The sequence below is a fragment of the Triticum dicoccoides genome, chromosome 1B (assembly GCF_002162155.2).
Source record: "Triticum dicoccoides isolate Atlit2015 ecotype Zavitan chromosome 1B, WEW_v2.0, whole genome shotgun sequence".
Classification (NCBI taxonomy): domain Eukaryota; kingdom Viridiplantae; phylum Streptophyta; class Magnoliopsida; order Poales; family Poaceae; genus Triticum; species Triticum dicoccoides.
The window spans coordinates 572851759-572878260 of NC_041381.1; the positions used below are offsets into that span (position 1 = coordinate 572851759).

Below are 26502 nucleotides of genomic sequence, written 5' to 3' on the forward strand. Positions count from 1 at the left end.
ATAAGCAAAATTCTTCTTATTCAGAATAGTGGGAGTATCATAAGAGACTCGAATACTAAAAATTGTTTCCATATTAAAAGAGTAGTGTTCATAAAAAAGGGTAATCATAATCATGACAAGTTTTATAAATATAATCATCACTACTTTTTATAGCATAAGTTTCGTCACGATAATCATCATAAGTAGCAACTTTGTTCTCATCATAATCGATTGAAACCTCTTCCAAGATAGTGGAATCATCACTAAATAAAGTTGACACTCTTCCAAATCCACTTTCATATTCATCACAATAAGATTCAACATCCTCCAAAATAGTGGGATCATTACTTCCTAAAGTTCACACTCTTCCAAACCCACTTTCATCAATATAATCATCATAGGTAAGAGGCATGCTATCAACATAACAACTTTGCATATCAAAACTTTGGGGGCTAAAAATATCATCTACATTAAACGTAGCATCCCCAAGCTTGGGACAAACATTAATTTAAGCAAATATATTCTCAAGTATTTCATCCTCATCAAACATAGCTTCCCCAAGCTTGGGCATTTTCATATCATAAGCATAATCACTCTCATCATTAATAGTATGGATAGCACCAATAGTATAGGAATTATCATCATCACAATGAGTAGTAGGAGCAACATCATTTGGAAGGGATACCTTTTTACCTTTGCTTCTCCATTTTTTATTTTTCTTCCTCACATCATGTGTGGGTTCAACCCTCTTCTTTGAGCTCCTTATTGATGAGATTGGTTCAATAGAAGGCTCCTCCTCGATACCTGATTCATCATAAGAAATAATAGGAGGATAATGGGAAGTCTATTCCCTTTCATTAGTCTTCGCTTCATCTTCTATTTGCTTCCTTTTCTTTAGGTAATTGGCAATATAAGTATTTTCAATGCAATTCACCGCACAATACAGATAAATTTTCTCTAGATCAAAATCAAGAAGTTTATAACGGGCAAATTCTGGAAGGTGCTTAATTAAATTTTTCATTTCTTTATAACCCATAAGCAAACTAAGTTCATTATAATGTGCAAGGGAGATCAATTCATCACAAATTTTGTACACGATTCGATCATGAAACAATTTGCATCGGAGATGTAAATGACCACTTTCATTGCAAAGTTCACAAGTACGGCAAAGGAAATATAATTTTTCAGCACTCACATTTAACCTTTCTTGGAACAATTTAGTTTCTAAATGCTTATGCCTCTTGCAATATCTATCTTCTCTATTTCGTGTGTGTATGCAAACCCAATGCTCTCCACAAAAATCGACATGCTTATAAGAGATATTTTCATCATGACTAGAGCAATCATCATTAGTACTATGGATATTCAAAGAGTTCATACTAACAACATTGCAATCATGCTCATCATTCCCATATTTAGTGCCAAACATTTTATAGACTTCTTCTTCTAGCACTTGAGCACAATTTTCCTTATCATCATTCTCATGAAAGATATTAAAAAGATGAAGCGTATGAGGCAAACTCAATTCCATTTTTTTGTAGTTCTCTTTTATAGAATAAACTAGTGATAAAACATGAAACTAAAAGATTCCATTGCAAGATCTAAAGATATACCTTCAAGCACTCACTTCCCCGGCAACGGCGCCAGAAATGAGCTTGATGTCTACTACACAACCTTCTTCTTGTAGACGTTATTGGGCCTCCAAGAGCAGAGGTTTGTAGGACAGTAGCAAATTTCCCTCAAGTGGATGACCTAAGGTTTATCAATCAGTGGGAGGCGTAGGATTAAGATGGTATCTCTCAAACAACCCTGCAACCAAGTAACAAAGAGTCTCTTGTGTCCCCAACACACCCAATACAATGGTAAATTGTATAGGTGCACTAGTTCGGCGAAGAGATGGTGATACAAGTGCAATATGGATGATAGATATAGGTTTTTTTAATCTGAAATTATAAAACAGCAAGGTAACTAATGATAAAAGTGAGCGTAAACGGTATTGCAATGCTCGGAAACAAGGCCTAAGGTTCATACTTTCACTAGTGAAAACTCTCTCAACAATAATAACATAACTGGATCATATAACTATCCCTCAACATGCAACAAAGAGTCACTCCAAAGTCACTAATAGCGGAGAACAAACGAAGAGATTATTGTAGGGTACGAAACCACCTCAAAGTTATCCTTTCTGATCGATCTATTCAAGAGTCTGTAGTAAAATAACACGAAGCTATTCTTTCCGTTCGATCTATCATAGAGTTCATACTAGAATAACACCTTAAGACACAAATCAACCAAAACCCTAATGTCACCTAGATACTCCAATGTCACCTCAATTATCTGTGGGCATGATTATATGATATGCATCACACAATCTCAGATTCACCTATTCAACCAACACAAAGTACTTCAAAGAGTGCCCCAAAGTTTCTGCTGAAGAGTCAAGACAAAAACGTGTGCCAACCCCTATGCATAAATTTGCAAGGTCATTGAACCCGCAAGTTGATCACCAAAACGTACATCGAGTAGATCACATGAATATCCCATTGTCACCACAGATAAGCATGGCAAGACATACATCAAGTGTTCTCAAATCCTTAAAGACTCAATCCGATAAGATAACTTCAAAGAGAAAACTCACTCCATTACAAGAGAGTCGAGGGGGAGAAACATCATAAGATCCAACTATAATAGCAAAGCTCGCGATACATCAAGATCGTGCCAAATCAAGAACACAAGAGAGAGAGGTCAAGCACATAGCTACTGGTACATACCCTCAGCCCCGAGGGTGAACTACTCCCTCCTCGTCATGGAGAGTGCCGGGATGATGAAGATGGCCACCGGTGAGGGGTCCCCCCTCCGGCAGGGTGCCGGAACAGGGTCCCGATTGGTTTTTGGTGGCTACAAAGGATTGCGGTGGCGGAACTCCTGATCTATTGTTTCCCTTGATGGTTTTAGGGTATATGGACTTATATAGGCGAAAGAAGCCGGTCGGGGGAGCCACGAGGGGCCCACGAGGGTGGAGGGCGCGCCCAGGGGGGTGGGTGCGCCCCCTGCCTTGTGGCCTCCTCGAAGCTTCCCTTACGTGCACTCCAAGTCCTTTGGATTGCTTATGTTCCAAAAATAACTTTCCCGAAGGTTTCATTCCGTTTGGACTCCGTTTGATATTTCTTTTCTTCAAAACACTCAAATAGGCAAGAAAACTGCAATATGGGCTCGGCCTCCGGTTAATAGGTTAGTCCCAAAAATGATATAAAAGTGTAGAGTAAAGCCCATAAGCATCCAAAACAGGTAATATAATAGCATGGAACAATCAAAAATTATAGGTACATTGGAGACGCATCAGGAGGCCGCCGGAATGGTCCTGCTGTCCATCGCCGCCGGGTCCAGTGAATCCTCCGATGAGGATCGCTCGAGGTTGGACCGAGCCGGACTGCAAAATGCGTGATTCAACATGTTAATACTATGCTATAGTGAGGCCAGATATATGAGTGTGTCCGGGTTTCTTAGTACTCACGATTTGGCCAGGGGCTTGACCCTGGGTTCCCACTCCGAGCTGCCGTCAGTGGCTGCGGTGGAGTCGTCTGGAAGGGAACCTTTCCCCTTCTTAGATGCTTCGGCCTCCAAATGCGTGGAGGCCGTCCTCTTATTTCTCCCCCTCGCAGGGGGGGAATGGCTTTCTTATTCTTCCTCCTCCTCTTCCTCGTCTTCTTTGACGGCGGAGGAGTGAGCCTCGACGTCTTCGGACGTCACGTCCGAAGTGCCCTTGCATCGGAGACCGCCCCTGGTCTCCTTGGTCTCCTTCCTGGGCTTATTATTCGGCGCCTTATAGGGTGCCGGAACCATCATCTTCGTCAGAAGTGAGCCTGCTGGGTCTTTGGGCAGCGGAGCCGGACAGTAAATCTGCTCCGCCTTCTTTGTCCATCTCTGAGAAAATTAGTAGGAAAGCTTAGCCGTTTTCCTCAAGTATGCGAGTAAAGGATACACCTTGAAAACATGTAAAGACTTACCGGACTAGCAGGGCGGGCCAAGTTGTGCCCGCGATCCTCGGTCGTGTCCGGCCATGTTTTGCTGGGCTTGAATAGCACCTTCCAGATGTCTTCGTGTGTGGTGCCGAAGAACTCCAGTAGGGTCTAGTGCTTGGCCGAATCGAACTCCCATATATGGCAAGACCGACTTTGGCATGGAAAGATCCGGCGAACTAGCATCACCTGGACCACATTGACAAGCTTCATGTTCTTCTCCCCCATGCTCTTGATACATGCCTGGAGCGCAGTCAGTTCATCTGACGATGACCAGTCCAGGCCCTTCTCGATCCAGGACATGAGCCTCATTGGGGCTCCGGATCGAAATTCAGAAGCCGCGACCCAGGTGGTGTCGCGTGGCTCAGTGATGTAGAACCACTGTTGTTGCCACCCTTTGATGGACTCATTAAACGTACCTGATGGCCATGTAACGCTCGGCATCTTGCTCACCATGGTGCCTCCGCACTTGGCTTGTTCGCCGCCCACCACCTTGGGCTTCACATGTAAGATCTTCAACCACAATCCGAAATGTGGTGGAATGCGGAGGAAAGCCTCACACACGATGATGAATGTCGAGATGTTGAGGAAGGAATTTGGGGATAGATCATGGAAATCTATCCCGTAGTAGTACATGAGTCCGCGAACGAATGGGTGGAGAGGAAATCCCAGCCTGCGAACAAAGTGAGGGAGGAATACAATGCTCTCATGGGGCTCCGGAGTAGGGACGATCTGTCCCTCGGCTGGAAGACGATGTGCGATCTCCTTGGCCAGATACCCGGCTTCCCGGAGTTTCTTGATATCCTTCTCCTTGACGGAGGAGGCCATCCACTTGCCCTGCGCTCCGGATCCGGACATGGCTGGAGTGCTTTTTGGGGGCGGAAAGGATGAGAGCTTGGGCGCTGGAGCTCAAGAATGGGGAAGCATAGAGAAGGCGTGGGTGAAAGAGTTGGATCCTTATCTCTTTATAAAGGCAGTGAATATCGAGCACCTCCCCACTTGCCCTAAAAACTCACTTATACCCGAGGGTCATGCAAATGGTTCTGTGGGATTACCCATACCCGTATTGATGAGAATCCCGCAATGAGGGGACACGATCTTTGCTTTGACAAGACGTGCCAATGAAACTGCATCTCAAAATATGGAGCGGTGGGCTAAAAACGATTCGAATAATAACCGGGCATCGACGTGATGTCATGCTGTAAAAAGTTGTCAACAGATTGGACTCGTGAATTATTATACTCTCTACAGCTGTGTGTGGTATTTGTTTTGCAGAGCTGGACACGTTTCCTGTGTTTGAAGGAATATTTGGAGTATTCGGAGGAGGAACCCGCCTTGCAATGCCGAAGATAATCTGCACGCCGGACACCCCGTCATTGAAGCCTGGTGATGTCTACTACACAACCTTCTTCTTGTAGACGTTGTTGGGCCTCCAAGTGCAGAGGTTTGTAGGACAGTAGCAAATTTCCCTCAACTGGATGACCTAAGGTTTATCAATCCATGGGAGGCGTAGGATGAAGATGGTCTCTCTCAAACAACCCTCTTGTGTCCCCAACACACCCAATACAATGGTAAATTGTATAGGTGCACTAGTTCGGCAAAGATATGGTGATACAAGTGCAATATGGACGATAGATATAGGTTTTTTTAATCTGAAATTATAAAAACAGCAAGGTAACTAATGATAAAAGTGAGCGTAAACGGTATTGCAATGCTAGGAAACAAGGCCTAAGGTTCATACTTTCACTAGTGCAAGTTCTCTCAACAATAATAACATAACTGGATCATATAACTATCCCTCAACATGCAACAAAGAGTCACTCCAAAGTCACTAATAGCGGAGAACAAATGAAGAGATTATTGTAGGGTACGAAACCACCTCAAAGTTATCCTTTCTGATCGATCTATTCAAGAGTCTGTAGTAAAATAACACGAAGCTATTCTTTCCATTCGATCTATCATAGAGTTCGTACTAGAATAACACCTTAAGACACAAATCAACCAAAACCCTAATGTCACCTAGATACTCCAATGTCACCTCAAGTATCCGTGGGCATGATTATACAATATGCATCACACAATCTCATATTCATCTATTCAACCAACACAAAGTACTTCAAAGAGTGCCCCAAAGTTTCTACCGAAGAGTCAAGACGAAAACGTGTGCCAACCCCTATGCATAAGTTCACAAGGTCACTGAACCCGCAAGTTGATCACCAAAACGTACATCAAGTAGATCACATGAATATCCCATTGTCACCATAGATAAGCACATGCAAGACATACATCAAGTGTTCTCAAATCCTTAAAGACTCAATCCAATAAGATAACTTCGAAGGGAAAACTCACTCCATTACAACAGGGTAGAGGGGGAGAAACATCATAAGATTCTACTATAATAGCAAAGCTCACGATACATCAAGATCGTGTCGTATCAAGAACACGAGAGAGAGAGAGAGAGAGATCAAACACATAGCTACTGGTACATACCCTCAGCCCTGAGGGTGAACTACTCCCTCCTCGTCATGGAGAGTGCCGGGATAATGAAGATGGCCACTGGTGATGGATCCCCCCTCCGGCAGGGTGCCAGAACAGGGTCCCGAGAGGTTTTTGGTGGCTACAGAGGCCTGCGATGGCGGAACTCCTGATCTATTGTGCTCTCTGGAGGTTTCAGTATTTATAGGAATTTTGGCGTAGGTCTCACGTCAGGGGGGGTCTCCGGGCTGTCCACAAGGCAGGGGGCGCGCCCAGGGGGGTGGGCGCGCCCTCCACCTTCATGGGCAGCCCGGGACTCTTCTGGCCCAACTCTTTCACTCCAGGGGCTTCTTTTGGTCCATAAAAGATCATCAAAAATTGGCACGTCAATTGGACCCCGTTTGGTATTCCTTTTCTGTAAAACTCAAAAACAAGGAGAAAACAGAAACTGGCACTGGGCTCTAGGTTAATAAGTTAGTCCCAAAAAATCATATAAAATAGCATATAAATGCATATAAAACATCCTAGATGGATAATATAATAGCATGAATACTTCATAAATTATAGATACGTTGGAGACGTATCAGCATCCCCAAGCTTAATTCCTGCTCATCCTCGAGTAGGTAAATGATAAAAGAAAGAATTTATGAAGTGTGAATGCTAGCAAGTGCACAAGTTTGATCAATGATAATTTCAGTCACCTTTTCTAGCATCATTATATGTCATAATAGTAGCTCATCTCATAAAACTTCTCATGAACAAGTAACAAGCTATTCACATGTTAAACCATAGACCATAAACTTTCTTGAAAACTAGCAAACTACATTCTTAGTCATCAAACAATTGCAACTCGTCTTATTTTCAGGGAGAGTCTATGTCAGAGCTTTGATTTAGCAAACTCCACATACTCAACTATCATTAATCTTTCACAATTGCTAACACTCACGTGATATTTATGGGTTCAAAGTTTTAATCGAACACAGAGAAAGATAGGGGCCTATAGTTTCGCCTCCCAACCTTTTACCTCAAGGGTAATGTCAACAATAATAATTTATGAACGCCTACATCCAAGTGGATATATATATATCCAGATCACCCCAACACAAAGTGCTTGCCAAAGGAAAAAATGTAAATAGGAAAGGTGGTGATCACCATGACTCTTGCATAAGGGTAGAAGATAATAGTAAAAGATAAGCCCTTTGCAGAGGGAAGCAGAGGTTGTCATGCGCTTTTATGGTTGGATGCACAAAATCTTAATGCAAAAGAACGTCACTTTATATTGCCGCTTGTGATAAAGACCTTTATTATGCAGTCCGTCGCTTTTATTTCTTCCCTATCACAAGTTCGTATAAATCTTATTTTCTTCGCACTAATAGATCATACATATTTAGAGAGCAATATTTATTGCATGCACCGATGACAACTTACTTGAAGGATCTTACTCAATCCTTAGGTAGGTATGGTGGACTCTTATGGCAAAACTGGTTTAAGGGATGTTTGGAAGCACAAGTATTATTTCTACTTGGTGCAAAGAATTTGGCTAGCATGAGAGGGAAAGGCAAGCTCAACATGTTTGGATGATCCAAGACAATATAACATTTCAGATATAGGAAAACATAACCCATTAAGTTGCCTTCCTTGTCCAACATCAACTTTTTAGCATGTCATATTTAATGAGTGCTCACAATTACAAAAGATGTCCATGATAGTATAATTATATGTGAAATCTCTCTTCCTTCAATATTCTTTCATGAATTGTTCAAATGACCAATACAATGTTTGCTAACCTTCACTAAATTTACAACCTCTACTTCTTATATGTGAAGTCATTACTCCCCATGGGATAAGCATATGAAACATATAAAATTTCAGATTTATGATATTCAAATCATTCAACCATTTACTCATAGGATATAAGTGAAGCACGCGAGTAAATGACAAACTACTTCCAAAAAGATATAAGTGAAGATCAATGAGTAGTTAAATAATTATGTAGCTATGTGAGGACTCTCTCTCATTTAAGTATTTCAGATCTTGGTATTTTATTCAAACAGCAATCAAAACAAAACAAAATGACATTTCAAGGATAGCACACATCATGTGAAGAAGCAAAAACTTAGGTTCAACTGGCACTAACCGATAATTGTTGAAGAAGAAAGGTGGGATGCCTACCGGGGCATCCCCAAGCTTGGATGCTTGAGACTTATTGAAATATTATCTTGGGGTGCCTTGGGCATCCCCAAGCTTGAGCTTTTGTGTCTCCTTAATTCCTTTTATATCTCGGTTTCCTAAATCTCGAAAGCTTCATTCACACCAAACTCAACAAGAACTCGTGAGATAAGTTAGTATAAACCAATGCAAAACCTTATCATTTTCTACTGTAACAAATTACTAAAATTATTATTCAACATTGCATACTAAATGTATCTGCATATTTAATACTCCTATCCTCAATCATTGAACAAGCAAACATATGCAAACAATGCAAACATAACAGCAATCTGCCAACACAGTACAGTCTGTAAAGAATGCAAGATTTATCATACTTCCCTAACTCCAAAAATTATGAGAAAAATACTACACTGTAGAAGATTTATCGTAGCTCAATATGCAAAAAGTTTCAATATTATATCATTCTCTGACTTTTCTAGGGAATTTTTGCAACAGCGGTAAACTTTCTGTTTTCAAACAGCAACAAGTATACTTGCAAAATAAGCATGGTAAAGGCTATCCTTGACATTTTTATTGAAAATAGAGATGCAAAAAATTATTTTAAATAACATAAAGCAAATATTAACAAAATAAATTATGCTCCAAGCAAAACACATATCATGTGGTGAATAAAAATATAGCTCCAAGTAAAGTTACCGATGAACGAAGACGAAAGAGGGGATGCCTTCTGGGGCATCCCCAAGCTTGGGCTCTTGGTTGTCCTTGAATGTTACCTTGGGGTGCCTTGGGCATCCCCAAGCTTAGGCTCTTACCACTCCTTATTCCATAGTCCATTGAATCTTTACCCAAAACTTAAAAATTTCACAACACAAAACTTAACAAAAAACTCGTAAGCTCCGTTAGTATAAGAAAATAAAACCACCACTTAGGTACTGTTGTAAACTCATTCTAAATTCATATTGATGTAATATATACTGTATTCCAACTTCTATATGGTTCATACCCTCCGATACTACTCATAGATTTATCAAAATAAGCAAACAACACATAGAAAACATAATCTGTCAAAAAATAGAACAGTCTGTAGTAATCTGTATCATTCGAATACTTATGTAAATCCAAAAATTCTAAAATAAATTGTTGGACCTAAGGAATTTATCTATTAATCATCTGCAAAAAGAATCAACCTAAAATCACTCTCCAGTAAAAAATAGCAGCTAATCTCATGAGCGCACAAGTTTCTGTACAACAAGATCGCATAGACTTTACCCAAGTCTTCCCAAAGGTTCTACTTGGCACAAACACTAATTAAAACATAAAACCACATATAACCAGAGGCTAGATGAATTACTTATTACTAAACAGGAACAAAAAGCAAAGAAACAGAAACAAAATTAGGTTGCCTCCCAACAAGCGCTATCGTTTAACGCCCCTAGCTAGGCATGATGATTTCAATGATGCTCACATAAAAGATAAGAATTGAAACATAAAGAGAGCATCATGAAGAATATGACTAGCACATTTAAGTCTAACCCACTTCCTATGCATAGGGATTTTGTGAGCAAACAACTTATGGGAACAATAATCAACTAGCATAGGAAGGCAAAACAAACACAACTTCAAGATTTTAAGCACATAGAGAGGAAACTTGATATTATTGCAATTCCTACAAGCATATGTTCCTCTCTCATAATAATTTTAAGTAGCAGCATGAATGAGTTCAACAATATAACCAGCACATAAAGCATTCTTTCCATGATCTACTTGCATAGAAAATTTACTACTCTCCACATAAGCAAATTTCTTCTCATGAATAGTAGTGGGAGCAAACTCAACAAAATAATTATCATGTGAGGTATAATCCAATTCAAAACTAGAATCATGATAACAAGTTTCATGGTTATTTTATTCTTTATGGCATACGTATCATCACAATAATCATCATAAATAGGAGGCATGCTTTTATCATAATAAATTAGCTCATCAAAACTTGGGGGACAAAAAATATCATATTCATCAAACATAGCATCCCCAAGCTTGTGGCTTTGCATATCATTAGCATCATGGGTATTCAAAGAATTCATACTAACAACATTGCAATCATGCTCATCATTCCCATATTTAGTGCCAAACATTTTATAGACTTCTTCTTCTAGCACTTGAGCCCAATTTTCCTTACCATCATTCTCACGAAAGATATTAAAAGGATGAAGTGTATGAGGCAAACTCAATTCCATTTTTTTGTAGTTTTCTTTTATAGAATAAACTAGTGATAAAACATGAAAGTAAAAGATTCGATTGCAAGATCTAAAGATATACCTTCAAGCACTCACCTCCCCGGCAACGGCGCCAAAAATGAGCTTGATGTCTACTACACAACCTTCTTCTTGTAGACGTTGTTGGGCCTCCAAGTGCAGAGGTTTGTAGGACAGTAGCAAATTTCCCTCATGTGGATGACCTAAGGTTTATCAATCAGTGGGAGGCGTAGGATGAAGATGGTCTCTCTCAAACAACCCTGCAACCAAATAACAAAGAGTCTCTTGTGTCTCAACACACCCAATACAATGGTAAATTGTATAGGTGCACTAGTTCGGCAAAGAGATGGTGATACAAGTGCAATATGGATGATAGATATAGGTTTTTTTAATCTGAAATAATAAAAACAGCAACGTAACTAATGATAAAAGTGAGCATAAACGGTATTGCAATGCTAGGAAACAAGGCCTAAGGTTCATACTTTCACTAGTGCAAATTCTCTCAACAATAATAACATAATTGGATCATATAACTATACCTCAACATGCAACAAAGAGTCACTCCAAAGTCACTAATAGCGGAGAACAAACAAAGAGATTATTGTAGGGTACGAAACCACCTCAAATTTATCCTTTCTGATCGATCTATTCAAGAGTCCGTAGTAAAATAACACGAAGCTATTCTTTCTGTTTGATCTATCATAGAGTTCGTACTAGAATAACACCTTAAGACACAAATCAACCAAAACCCTAATGTCACCTAGATACTCCAATGTCACCTCAAGTATCTATGGGCATGATTATATGATATGCATCACACAATCTCAGATTCATCTATTCAACCAACACAAAGTACTTCAAAGAGTGCCCCAAAGTTTCTACCGAAGAGTCAAGACAAAAACGTGTGCCAACCCCTATGCATAATATCACAAGGTCACTGAACCCGCAAGTTGATCACCAAAACGTACATCAAGTAGATCACATGAATATCCCATTGTCACCATAGATAAGCACATGCAAGACGTACATCAAGTGTTCTCATATCCTTAAAGACTCAATCCGATAAGATAACTTCAAAGGGAAAACTCACTTCATTACAAGAGAGTAGAGGGGGAGAAACATCATAAGATCTAACTATAATAGCAAAGCTCGCGATACATTAAGATCGTGTTGTATCAAGAACACGAGAGAGAGAGAGAGAGAGATCAAACACATAGCTACTGGTACATACCCTCAGCCCCGAGGGTGAACTACTCCCTCCTCGCCATGGAGAGCACCGGGATGAAGAAGATAGCCACCGGTGATGGATCCCCCCTCCGTCAGGGTGCCGGAACAGGGCCCCGAGAGGTTTTTGGTGGCTACAGAGGATTGCGGTGGCGGAACTCCCGATCTATTGTGCTCTCTGGAGGTTTCAGTATTTATAGGATTTTTGGCGTAGGTCTCACGTTAGGGGGGGTCTCCGGACTGTCCACGAGGCAGGGGGCACGCCCAGGGGGGTGGGCGCACCCTCCACCCTCGTGGGCAGCCCGGGACTCTTCTGGCCCAACTCTTTCACTCCAAGGACTTCTTTTGGTCCATAAAAAATCATCAAAATTTGGCACGTCAATTGGACTCCGTTTGGTATTCCTTTTCTGTAGAACTCAAAAACAAGGAGAAAATAGAAACTGGCACTGGGCTCTAGGTTAATAGGTTAGTCCCAAAAATCATATAAAATAGCATATAAATGCATATAAAACATCCTAGATGGATAATATAATAGCATGAATACTTCATAAATTATAGATACGTTGGAGACGTATCACTTGGTTCAGGGGCTACTGAGGGAGTCCAGGATTAAGGGGTCCTCGGACGGCCGGACTATGTTACATGGGCCGGACTGTTGGGCTATGACGATACAAGAATGAAGATTCTCTCCCGTGTCTGGATGGGACTCTCCTTGGTGTGGAAGGCAAGCTTGGCGACTGGATTTGTAGATTCCTTTCTCTGTAATCAACTTTATACAACCCTAGTCCCCTCCGATGTCTATATAAATCGGAGGGCTTAGTCTGTAGAGGCAGATTCATAATCCTCATAGGCTAAACTTCTAGTGTTTAGCCATTACGATCACGTGGTAGATCAACTCTTGTAATACTCATATCATCAAGATCAATATAGAAGGAAGTAGGGTATTACCTCGATAGAAAGGGCCCGAACCTCGGTAAACATCGTGTCCCCCACCTCCTGTTACCATCGACCTTAGACGCACAGTTCGGGACCCCTACCCGAGATCCGCCGGTTTTGACACCGACAGCGACGCCATAGCGTCGGCTCACCGGGTGCTCGGGTCCTCTGGTGCTGGATCCTCGTGGTCCCGGCAGCCGGAACACCTTTCCTTCCCCATCACCGGCCGGTCAGACTATGAGTGCCACCGGGAACGGGTGGCCGCCGTGGGAAGGAGAGGATAAGGGCATCTGAGGCCTGTATCACGGCGAAAATGGCAACTGATGCGGCGGCACGAGCGGCTGCAGAGGAAGAAGTCATTCGCGCCTGCATTGTGAAGAAACAACAACGGAGAAACGCGTGCGCCCTCACCCGAGAGCAAAATCGGGCGGTCCATGCCATTGCCGGACTGGCACTGAAGGAGGACATCGATGGCGAGGACAACTCTGATGACGAGCAGATCCAGCTCGATTCGTACTATGTCTTCGACCGGTACTTCCGCGAGAAGGACGACAAGGGTGCCGGGAAGGGCAAGAGCAGCTATTGATGAACTCCAGCCAAACATGCCAAATTTTGGTAGTCCGATGGCATTGTTAGTTAGTAGTGATGGAGTAGCCAGACGATTTGTGCGATTTGTGTGCATCAACGTAGTTGCATGAGTTTGTATGGATTTGATATATGATAATTGAGGTGTGCGGATGTGGATTACATTATTTGAGGGGTGCCCAGTTAGTGTCTGTGGACGCGTCCGTGGGCATTTGAGGGGCCGGATTTGTCAAGTCCGGGTGTAGATGCTCTAATAGGACGTACTTCAGTTTATATATGACCTTGTTTGTATATAATGTTTAATTTCTACATGAAAAGAAGAGTTGCATTTTTCTTTAGTGAAAGGGCTCCAAGGTCATAAACTAAGTATCACTGGTCCTTACAAGCACACTCATACCAAAAAATAAAATTACTTTTGAAATTAGTCGTGATTAAAAATAAATATTGCATGTCCTTATAGACAAATCCATGCCGAATAAAATAAAATTCTAAGAGTAACATTCTTCCTTTAACGCCTTTTTGAAGCATTGTTTTTTTCGGAAAAGCACTAGGAATGATTTTTCCTCACGAAAATTCGCATGTATGTAGAACATTCAATAATGCTTGTTGCGATATTTGGTCGAATTTTTTTACTATGTTTTTTTATAGTACTGTTCATGGTAGGTGCATTTGAGCTCAGGAGGAGAAGAGCACTTTGAGAACTCTCCTCATCTCTTCCTCCGCCACAATAGATCCTTAGCCCTAACATTTTCATCTCACCTTGGCCACCACTTCGCCTCCATCGTCAATGGCGTAGCTTAAGGGCCCCTCTGGCTAAACTTCAAAGGTAAAGTAGAGGGAGAAACATGTGAATAGGAAATTTTCATGTGCAGACACAATTTATGTGTTCCGTTCAAAGGAATGGATCAAAAGAAAGTGGGAGGACGTTTTCCTTTGATCCTAGTCTCGTAGGGAAAAGCACAAGAATTCTAGCATCCACTTGAACCTCCTTTCCAAATTCATACACATAAAGAATGATGGTGTAATATCATTCTAATTACATGTTGTTGTTTGCTTGTTCGGTACTATTAAATTGTTACAAGTATTATACTACTTCCCCTCCGATTCAAATTAAGTGTCATAGTTTTGAATTTGAACCGGGGTTAGTTCAAAACCGTGATGGAGGAAGTATCTCACAAGTCAAAAGTCATATTTTGCTCCCGAGCTCAAATGCTCCCTTATGAACAGTAAAATCGAAAAAAGAATCTGAATTTTTTTGTAGCAAACTTTGAGAAATGTTTTGCATGCATACCAAAATTTAGCACGAAATGACATTTGCGGAAGTCATGGCGAAAAAAAGATCAGCGGTCCAAAATGTTTTAAATAGTAGCATTTTTGGAGCATCGATTTCGTTTTTTTTCAATGACTTGCATGAATGTCATTTCGTGCTGAAATTTTGCAAGCATAGAAAATATTTATCAAAGTTTACCATAAAAGAAATTCATAATTTCTTGAATTTTGTTACTACTTTTTAGGTTTCACCATGCATGAGGGAACATTTGAGCTCGGGAACAGATACTCCACGTTCCTCACAAGTTCATTTTTCATGGGTATAATTTAATAAAGCGAGAGATTTACTTCAGAAAAAAGGATGATTAGATAAAACTGGTTTCATAAATCGGCATTGATATTCTTGCTTGTCATTTGCTTTCGCAACTGCGAAGACTCTACATCAAAAAGATCCAAACGGCCGCCGCGTAGAAGCAAGCTGAGAAAGGGCCACGGCCAGAAAACTGAAACGGGCCCTCGGCTGTACCTGTAGCCACCGAAACCACACGTTGCAGCGCACGAAAAAACAAAATCAGCCGTGCTCCTCCGAACCCGCGCTCTACGCTCGGGACGCACCGCACCGAACCGTTCGTTTCGTTCGCCGCCGCCGCCGAGATGCTGCCGCTGGCGCGCGCCCCTCTCCGCCGCCTCCTGCTCTCCTCGCCCCGAGCCCTGTCGTTCTGCTCCGCCTACACGACCGTAGGCCGCCGCGGCGTCGTCGGCGGCGGCGGCATCTCACCCCTTCTCCTGATGCTCTCCGCTCGCCCCTCGGCGTGCCGCGTCGGCGGGGGATCCCTCCCGGCCGCAGGGGCACCAACCGGGGCCTCCTCGCGAGGCAGGAGCCTCTGCGCCCGCGCCGTCAGCGTGGACGACGAGGCGCCCTCCAGCTCCGCCGCCGGCAGCGTCTACGACCTGGCCGCGCCTTACCTCTCCGTCCGCATCCGCTGCCGCAAGGAGGACGCCGTCAGTATCCCCCCTCTAGTTCAGAGCACTAGTTTTTACAGTACTTTCTAGCCTCTATCGGAATTTTTCCCTGACAAAAGTTTCATGTGTCCTCGCAATCCAGGAACTGCTCTCCGAGTCCCTCCTGTGCTTTGGCGCTTGCTCTGTCACCGTGGACGACATCGCCGACGCTGCAAATCTTGACGAGGTGAGTTCATTCTCTCTGCATTTTGGGATTCAGTCGGGTGATTTCCTGTGATTCTAGCTAACACAATCTGAACGAGTTTCGGCCTTACTGTTACAGATGATGCACAAGATACGTCAAAGATCTAATGTGTGCAATCGTGTGTTGTGCAGATCTCCATAACCACTATATATGCACACGGGGAGAACGTGGGCTCGAGCGTTTCGAGTGCTGCAAGCTCAGCTGGTCTGGACTACAACCCAGTGTATGAAACCTCTGTAGGAAAGCAGTGCGACTGGGTGACACTTGTGCAGGTTACTACTACTTTCTACTACAGTACCTATTAGGGTCTACAGATTGTCTCTGAGAATGAGAAGTTCATTGCCGTAACTTTTGCCCTCAAATTCTGGCGAACGAATGCAAGGGTACAGGAAACGTACTGTGCCATGTAGATACTTAATAAAAGTTACTGTTATGTCTGCAGGAAACGTACGAGTCCACGAAAGTTATCGATGGCCTTTGGATTATTCCTAAATGGAAAACTCCCCCTGTATGTCTGCTGCATACACCATGCTCTTTTCCTTTTAATTTCTTTACTTATAGATAAGTGTTGTTTTCGTTTATCCTCATCTACTCGAGTGCTTGAACTGAGAGTTACTTCGTCATGTGCCATGTCCATCTTCCTCCATCCACAGGATCCACAGGCCACAAATATCATCATCAATCCAGGCCTGGCTTTTGGAACTGGGGAGCATCCGACGACTAAATTGTGCCTTCTTTTTCTCAAGGAAGTTATTAAGGGGGGTGAGCATGTCTTGGACTATGGAACAGGCACCGGAGTGTTGGGCATTGCAGCTCTGAAGGTGCAATGTTTAAAACTGTTCTTGTTTAGTATTTTTCAGGAAAAGACATCAGCAATATGCCTTGTTTCATGCTCTCATTGTTGGCTTACACTACAAATGCAGATGGGTGCTGCTCTATCCACTGGTATAGACATCGACCCTCAAGCTGTAAGATCCGCTCATGAGAACATGCTGCTGAACGGTATGGATTCCGACAGAATGCTGGTTCACTTGGTACCGGCAGGCGCCGAGCCTTCATGCTTCTCAAGGAGCATCGACAAATCATCAGAAGAGGAAAAGCCTGGCAGTAACCTTGAGGTGAAGTCCTCAAAGGGGACGTACGACATTGTTGCTGCAAATATACTGCTGAACCCCTTGCTGGAGCTGGTCGAGGACATAGTTGGATTTGCGAAAACCGGTGGAACTGTAGCTGTTTCAGGGATATTGTGTGAGCAGGTAAAAGGAATTTGACTATTTCCAAAATTTAACATGTCACTCAGAGTTTCGTTTCTTGGTTACTATGCTTCTCTTGGTACCTCACCAGTTATATCTTGCCTGATACAGGTTCCGAAGATCGAAAAGGCTTACTCCAGGTACTTGGACAACGTATCTGTATCTGAAATGGATGGATGGGCGTGCCTTCAGGGAACAAGAAGAGCGTAGATTTTTGCATTTTTCTTCTCACATTGTGAAGGCAGATTGACCTTACTTTCCCGACTGGTGAGAGGTTTTTTGCCCCTACAGGAGGAGAATGTTTTGGCTTCAACTATTTGAACCATTTTGGTAGGATTACTTGGGTACTGGTGTGACGCATATGTTTTGAGGACATATGATAAGACGATGTGATGTTTACGGTGCTTAAGTGCGAATAGCACATGGACAAATGTTTTGTTTCATGCCCATCATTTTTATCACTATGATAGCGTGAGGAAATGTGTGGTAGTAGGATATCAAAATCCCAGATTGGTTTTGAGGACAAACCCAGATTGATTTTCAATATGAATTCAAAAGCTAACTGAATCAGAAAACATGTCGAGGGTTTCAGACTAACTGCAGACGCTAAAAAAGCATTGGTAGTACAACTCACGCGCAAATGGCAGAAGATCATCATTTCAGTTAGTACAACTTGTATTGCTTCCAGTATCCTCATACAATTCCTGAAGATATGTCCACTATCTGGAATCAAATTCAACACGCTATTGTAACACCCTTCTACTTGGAAACAAACTATATATGAATCAACATGCATCTTTTGCGGGAAAAAAACCTGTGCATGCATTAGAGATTAGAGTATGCTTTGAAGGCCTTCGCCAAATTGTGTAGAACTTTCAGTGTTCAGGTTATCTGAACTTTGCCGAATTAGAGCCTGCCATTTTGGTGCTCAGGTTACCTGAATCCTTAGTTTTTCATTCTTTTCCTCTTTGTACTCCTATGTGTTCAGGGTACTAGTACTATCCATTTGTGCTTTGCAGAAATAATCCCATCTAAATTTTACTGGGAATCTTGTGTTTAAGGAAAGCCTCCAAATCACTTATAGATGTCAAACCTTCTTTCTGATTGGAGAGCAACTTTGAGAACTCCGAAACTTTCCCCTTTCCGCTCTTCCCAGGGGAGCTACTGAGAAATGGGAGAGATGATGGTGCTTGTGCCAGTGCCCACACTGATGAGAGCAATTCATTTGGTTTATCCAGCTGCTCCAAAATTGTGTAATCTCCATTCGCTGTACAAAAGGGGAGAAGGTTGACAAAAAACTCCTATATACCCTGGAAGGCTCAGTTGACGAAAAAGAAGATGATTTGAACAAGCACCTGCATACTTGAAGACCATTTCCAGAGATTTGCAGGGGATGCTGAAATTCAGACGAGGTATTGTGCTCCCACCACCATGCTTAGCATTGCTGCATATGGTAACAGAAGAAATAAGTGGCTGGAAATGAGCATGTTGGGCCTTTGCTAGAATCAAGAAAACTAAGATGACTGCAAAGACAGTCTTACAGTCACTAGAATGAAGGGAAGTGGGTCACGGTCACTGTATAGGTGAAGCAGGAAAACACTAAGACAGCAAAGCTAGTTCCGGAATAGTACAAATCCACCAAAAGAATCGGTAATACTGATACAAATCGCATGCAATTTGACAGTGGTGACGTGGTGTCCACTAATAGTGTTACAATGTTTGTGCATACCTTGTTATTAGTCCAACCATTCGACCATGTGAATTGACAATTACACCACCACTGGATCCAGGATGAACTGCCGCTGTTGTCTGCAGCATTACTGGCAGGTCCATATTGTCTGTCTGCACATTGCTAGGCAGATGAGAATGTTGAGCTGATGGAATTTGGACAACTTTCGAGACAACCCCAGAGGAAAGGGAGGAACATAGACCTACAGCCAAATACCCAAAAAGCAACGTTATATTAATAAAACAGTTAACGTACATGTCATAAATTAAGCATCAATCTGCTGTCGGAACTATTTTGGAAACTATGATTCCAAGGCTTATTACCTGATCGAGGTCCAAGAAGACCATGCCCAATAACATATGTAGACGACCCTGCTGTCGGACAAACAAATTCTGGTCTAATTGCACAAAATTCAATCGCGTTCTTTTCCATTTGAAGCAAGGCAACATCAAGTGGCCCCTTGGAGATAAACACCACACTAGCACTACACCATGTCTGTTTCTCCCCATCATCCAAACGAACAGATATTCTCTTCTCTCTCTTGGAACCCAAATTAAAGAATGAAACCTCATGCTTAACAGCATCTTCATTGGACATCTTGCAATGCTGTGACTGCAACAATTTATTCTCTCCATGGAGATATTCTCCAGCAAGTGAGGTGGTTTTATGTTGTAAACCTAAAGGTGAAGTTCTCCCAAATCGCCAAGGCTCCAAAAGATGAGCATTTGTCAGAACTAAGCCATGCTTGTTGAGGAGAATACCTGAAGCCCAAGTTGTATCACCAACCGTGACAAGAACAACCGAGGATATAGCCTCTCTGAGTGAAGGTGGAATGCTATACTGATTAAGGTCATTGGCTAAATTAGAGACAAACCTCCTATGGTTATCCATGCCACATGATTCCACAGTTTTACTGTCTGCAATTTTGTCATCAAGTAGTTCATTTGAGGCTTGCTCAATTTGCTCCAGTTTGTTTCTGCTCCATGCAGTGCATATTCCATCCCATGTAATCACAAGCTGCCATGATGATACTTAAGTTGACATATCTCTTCCATGTGCAAAAGTATATTACTGACACCAGTAAACTCACCTGAACTTGTATGTTGCTGCCTCTCTGTCTTAATGGCTTCATCAACATTCCCACAAGACAAGAATTTTTATCAAACACTGGAGCACCTTCCATACCTTCAAATATTTGAAAAATTATTAACAGCTGACTCATAGTATATATCCTAAAGAGATAGTGATATCTGTACCGGGAAGACAGTGGATGTCAGCCATCAGCAGCGAGCTCCTGGCAGCGCCTGGAGGTAGGCAATTTGCAACAGCACCAACTGATATACTGCTTACATAATAACATCAATATTATGGATAAATCTGACAATGCCTCTTGTTTTTAGAATAACTGTGACATAATAAAGTGGATAATAGCATGTGTGTCTTCTCCAATGGCAGAAACTAGAACAGCTAACTGACAATGAATAAGCCTTCATGCTAGACATGCCTCAAACAGAATTATACTCCCTGGTTTTTAGCTTCAGTGAGGACGTGCAAAGAAAATTTAAAGAGCAACACTTCAGAGTTTAGTATTATCTCCATAAAAGATATGTAGTTGCATCAAGTTTTCAACTGTTTGAACCTTAATATTACACTGATCAATACCATAAAACTATGTACTCCATGTTTTAGCTGACTGAACTTACAAACACAATAGGTGCATATGCTTAATACTGAATTCAAGCAGTAGAGATAAAAATTACCTGTTGAAGAAATGGAATGGTGACAGGATGCCAAAGGGAGACCCCACTACCAGCAAAGAGTCCCCTCGCTGTGGAATCGGTGGAACATTGATACGTCCTGCATTCTGATATCATTGACCAAGATCATCAACTAATAAAAACTAGGCGCACCTTGTAATTCTTGAGACGCTAAAGATCAGTGAAATGGAACAGCATCATAATGAACCTTACACTCGATGTTAAGGCTGAGACTCCTAATACAGCAATTCGTGTGGCAGACTTGGCTATTGTTGATGGGTCAACAGACTCAGCATAGAAATACTTCCTATTGTACTCAAGGGAGGATCCGGCATCAATTTCGACCTGATAATGGCTGATAACGGTAAATCTTCCATCACTATAAATCAGGGCAGACAAGTTTAGCTTGATGAATAGATAACCTGCTTCTGATTCACATCGGCCAGTGGCCAGCCAACATCCCATGACGAGCTTCCAATCAGTGAACCATCATATGTTAACAAGGATAACACAGAATCGGCCGACGCTGGGACATCAACCTAAAAGGGAAAACTGAGGTGCTGAACTGATGATGAATCATATTTTCCATCTAATACCATATATAAATATCTAGAACCTCGTAAAATATTAAAGAAAAGAAATGCAGTTCTGATTATAAATATGAAGTCTAAGTTCATAATTACTCTTTCTGAGCTCAAAGAACATCCTCTGAATCCAAAGAACTTAAAAACAGCTATTGCCTCAAATTTTTGTAATTATGTATGCCCACTTTGTAGACCTTTCCTATTACCAAGTAGCACTTCCTTTCAGTGAAAAATGGCAGACGCACTTCCCATTCTTATAGCACGAAACAAATATTTACAGAGTTTTAAGTTGCCTCATGGCAAAAGTCCCAACTACACTAGAATCTGGGTAAACAAAAAAGTAACACTAGTAACGAGTATATGGTTTCACAGGGAAAAGAAACACTCACCATGGCAAGTAACTCAGCTGAAAGCCACTGGGGAGCTCCAGAATCTCCATGTCTGATGTTCCCTGATTCCTCAGGCTGCATATGCCAGGAAAAGTTCAGGATTTCAAGAAAATCTTCCTAAAACTCTTTCAGGATGGATATTCTCTGTGCAGTTCTTCAACACACAGAATTAAGCACCGGATATTTAATTTGATCGATTGATCCGCTAATCCTACAGCCCATTACAATACTGTTCCATTGGTCCGAAGTCTTAATAACCCCCTAAAATACGCACCAATCTAAGTATCTGCATTAGTTTTGCTCTTAAGTGGCGATTGACACTTTGACAGCTTGGCAGAAGTTTCATCAATATGAATTCACATATTTCTTTCTTTTTCAAGGAGGCACTGAATAGATTACGGACTGCGGGATGCAAGTGTGAATAACTAGCACATTACAATACTGGTATACAGCAAAAAACAAGGTCCCTGCAAATGTTCCTCACCTCAACTAGCACATCAAGACGCGCCTCCGGTACTAACCTCGGCTGCAGTTCCTGCAGGCATTCCATCAAGCAACCAGCAAGTCAGCAGCAGAATCACCCCAATCAGACATGTGTGAGCACGATACACCGCAACCAACCTCGCTGGGGCTATCGCGCTGCTCCGCGACCAGGAACGGCTCGACGAGCGACGCGGCCGTGAGCGCGACGCCCCCGGCACGGCCGTGGGACGCGCATATACGGGCAAGGAGCGGCGGCGGCTCCGCCAGGGCGCCCGGCGGCAGGAGGACGGCCGACGCCGACAGCGTGGTGGACCCCGACCTGGAACCAAACAAGTCAAGTCACGCGATTAGGCTCGAATCCGGCGAGGAAATTGAGGAATCGGTGGGAGGGAGGGGAGCGGGCGCCGTACTGGTGGAGGTGGAAGGCGTGGCGGCGCATCTTGACGGCCTTGGGGTCCTGGAGGAAGCGGAGGGGAGCGTGGCGCTTAGCGGGAAAGCTCGGGTACGGATTGAGTAAGAGGAAGATGAAGAGAATAGGGGGTGGGTACTGACCGGGCCGACGATCCGCGCCATCGCCGAGAAGCTTCGCGCAGCGGCGGCGATCTCGCGCGGCTCCATGGTGGCCGCGGGGAGCGCACGGCGGTGTCTCCCACTGCGCTGACCTTTTTATTTTTTGCGCTAACTTTGTTTGCTGGTTGAAGTGGGGGAACTGGACTGGACTAACGACGACTACCAGGAACTCCTGCTGGTAAGCGGGTTAAAACGAACTGTGCATCCATAGCCACATTCGACTTGTATTTAAGTACTACTCCCTCCGTTTGTCTTTTTAGAAATTTGAAATGGACTACCACATAAAGATGTATATAGACATATTTTAGAGTGTAGATTCACTCATTTTACTTCATATGTAATCATTTGTTAAAATTTCTATAAATACAAATACTTAGGAACGGATGAAGTATATGAGTACTGAGTAGCCAAACAATAAAACAACCTAGATAGCACACGTTCCCTCCGCTTAGGGCATCTCCAGCCGTTGGCCCCCCAGGACGCATACAAATCGCCCCCTAGGGGCGAACCGGCGATACACTCGGCGCTGGGGGCGGTTTTGCGCTCAGTCGTCGCCCCCAGCTCGCCCCCAGGCATCGAAATTGGCCCACTTTGCAGCCCAATTTCGGCGAATAAACGGCCCATATGGGCGAGAATAGGGCCATATTCGGCGTGGTTTCGCCGTGTCTCGGCGTTCAATTATCAACACAATTATTCCTTATCACATATTTCATCACAGAAAAATCAAATACTTCAACAAAATACTACAACAACAAATAGTTCAATACAAATTATATAGTTCAACAAATAAAAACTCGTATTTCATCACGCGGCGTCCCCCTTGAGCCTCCATAGGTGCTCAATCAGATCTTTCTGCAGTTGATGATGCACCTGTGGGTCTCGGATCTCCTGACGCATACTGAGATAGGCAGTCCAAGTTGCCGGTAGCTGGTGATCAACTTCGGCTAGAGGACCCTGCCTGTAGTATGGTTCAGTGTCAAACACTGGGTCTTCTTGCTCGCTCTCGATGATCATGTTGTGCAAGATGACACAGCAAGTCATGATCTCCCACATTTGATCTTTCGACCAGGTCTGAGCGGGGTACCGAACAACAGCGAATCGAGATTGGAGCACACCAAATGCCCGCTCGACATCCTTCCTGCAAGCCTCCTGAAGCTTCGCAAACCAGGCGTTCTTGCCTCCTGCCACAGGGTTTGAGATCGTCTTCACAAATGTCGACCATCTCGGATAGATGCCGTCAGCTAGATAGTACCCCTTGTTGTATTGGTGCCCATTGATCTCGAAGTTCACCGGAGGAGAATGGCCCTCAACGAGCTTGGCAAAAACAGGAGAGCACTGCAGCACGTTGATGTCATTGTGAGTTCCTGGCATACCAAAGAAGGAGTGCCAAATCTAGAGGTCCTGTGTGGCTACCGCCTCAAGCACCACACTGCAACCGCCTTTGGCACCTTTGTACATCCCCTGCCAACCAAATGGGCAGTTCTTCCATTTCCAATGCATGCAGTCGATGCTTCCAAGCATCCCAGGAAATCCTCTTGCTGCATTCTGGGCTAGGATCCGAGCAGTGTCTTCCGCATTGGGTGTTCTCAAGTATTGTGGCCCAAACACTGCCACCACTATCCGACAGAACTTGTAGAAACACTCTATGCTGGTGGACTCGGCCATGCGCCCATAGTCGTCGAGTGAATCACTGGGAGCTCCATATGCAAGCATCCTCATCGCTGTCGTGCACTTCTGGATGGAGGTGAATCCAAGAGCGCCAGTGCAATCCATCTTGCACTTGAAGTAGTTGTCGAACTCCCGGATGGAATTCACAATCCTGAGGAAGAGCTTTCTGCTCATCCGATAACGGCGCCGAAATGTTCTCTCGCCATGAAGTGGAGCATCGGCGAAGTAGTCGGAGTAGAGCATGCAGTAGCCTTGCAGACGATGCCGGTTCTTTGCTTTCACCCGCCCCGGCGCCGAGCCACCTCGATGCGGCTTTTCATTGCTCGCCAGCAGCTGGGCGAGGGCGGCGAGCACCATCAGATGCTCTTCTTCCTGGACGTCGGTCGCGGCTTCCTCCTCCAGCAGCGCGGCGAGCTCTTCCTCCTCATCCGAGTCCATCGCCGAGACAGTCAAAACGCCGAACACCTTGCGCTCGGTGGGCGTGTACCCGCCGTTAAACCGCGCCTCCGCGGCCGGAAACGTCGGCCGGAAACGCCCAGCTGCTGCGGGAGGGGCTGCCGCGGCGAAGCGCTGCTATTTTCCGGCGGGGAATGGCTATCTAGCGGAGTAGGCCGACGGCCGTCGCCGGGATATAGCTAGTGGTGGCTGAGGGTGCGGGGGGTGCGAGGCGAGTCGGGGGAAGAAAACCTTGACTTTTCTCCTATTGGTGTGGGCCAGGCGTGCTTTTCCCTAGCGCCGGAGCCCCCAACGGCTCCCCGGTGCGCCGGGTTCGGCCTGTGACCGCCGGGCGGAAACAAGGTCCGAACCGGCAATTTTCGGCGTCCTGGGGGCGCGACTGGGCCGTTTTTTCGGCGCCGGCGCCGAAAAAGTGGCCTGGGGGGGGCTGTTGGGGGCGCGGCTGGAGATGCCCTTAGCGTTGGGCCTCGACCTGAGCAGCAACTACTTCAGGGGGCAACCCGGGGCTGTGCGGCCCGCCGCTGAAGCCGCGTGCTCCATCCCGTCGTCTTCGCTCTCCAATCCGCCCAACGCCACCGACTCGCCGCCGGCGTTCACGGCCATCCTCATGTCAGCGCTTACGTGTGGGCCCAACCAGTCAAAAACGCGTTTAAAAGAGCCAAATCGACTCATTTCAGACATGGTAGTTCTTAGTCAAGGATCAATGAGAAAGTGGTAGTTTTTGGCACAAATTTGTAAAGTGATAGTTTGTAGACACGTTTCCACGAAATGTGGTTGTTGTAAGGGCATATTTATTCCCAATATGTTTTGGTGATTGATGACAATGCTTGTGCGGTCTAATCGTGTGCGTTAGTTCTTTTAGAGATTCATCCATTGCCACGAGACGATTTCCTCCCCTCGGTGTTGTAATTCAAGACGGTGTAGCTCCTTCGTTTCGTTGTTGGTGGACTAGTTTCGTAGGAGTCATCGTACTATCAAGAGGGGATCCGTTTTGGTAAGACTTGGGTGGAATCACACGTACACATCATTATCACACCCGTCGTCTTTCCTTCCGCATCTCTGGAGCTGCTGGTTTCCCCTTACTATGCTCTGCTTTGCCCTAGCGGTAGTACCGTGTCCACAGCGGTAGTACCGCCGAAACTCCACAGCGGTAGTACCGCTCTCAGAGCGGTAGTACCGCTTGGGTGTTTCGGCCGTAGTACTGCTGTGCGTCTGGGCTACTTCCGCCTTGATTCTCGAACGAATTTTTCGTGTCGGGTTTTGCGGCACTAAGGGAGGTAGTAGGGGCGGTAGTACCGCTCTAAGCGGCAGTACCGCCCTTCCCTAGCGATAGTACCGCCCTGGTGACAGGGCCCTGGGCAGCGCGGCAGTACCGCTGGGTCTAAGCGGTAGTACCGCCCGGAGCGGTAGTACCGCTCTTCCCTGGCGGTAGTACCGCCCTGGGGTCAGGGCCCCAGGCAGCGCGGCAGTACCGCTGGGTCGAGCGGTAGTA

The 26502-nt window shown here is 44.1% G+C and overlaps 2 protein-coding genes across 2 annotated transcripts; one reads left to right on the forward strand and one right to left on the reverse strand.

Moving 5' to 3' along the window:
• Window positions 1-15497: 15497 nt before the first annotated feature.
• Window positions 15498-17835, forward strand: LOC119348843 (ribosomal protein L11 methyltransferase-like). Its single transcript, XM_037616833.1, has 7 exons — window positions 15498-15916; window positions 16020-16103; window positions 16253-16393; window positions 16564-16629; window positions 16775-16942; window positions 17045-17377; window positions 17486-17835. The coding sequence occupies exons 1-7, from the start codon at window positions 15569-15571 to the stop codon at window positions 17582-17584; spliced, it is 1239 nt and encodes a 412-aa protein (XP_037472730.1). The 5' UTR covers window positions 15498-15568; the 3' UTR covers window positions 17585-17835.
• A 118-nt stretch (window positions 17836-17953) lies between these two features.
• LOC119348842 (glyoxysomal processing protease, glyoxysomal-like) lies at window positions 17954-23022 on the reverse strand. The gene is made up of 14 exons (XM_037616832.1): window positions 22869-23022; window positions 22727-22773; window positions 22455-22635; window positions 22318-22368; window positions 21834-21908; window positions 21283-21399; window positions 21074-21205; window positions 20864-20967; window positions 20360-20445; window positions 20194-20288; window positions 19427-20120; window positions 19104-19305; window positions 18730-18818; window positions 17954-18641 (listed from the first exon to the last, which is right to left on the reverse strand). Exons 1-14 carry the CDS (start codon window positions 22932-22934, stop codon window positions 18406-18408), a joined length of 2175 nt encoding a protein of 724 aa, XP_037472729.1. The 5' UTR covers window positions 22935-23022; the 3' UTR covers window positions 17954-18405.
• Window positions 23023-26502: the final 3480 nt, after the last annotated feature.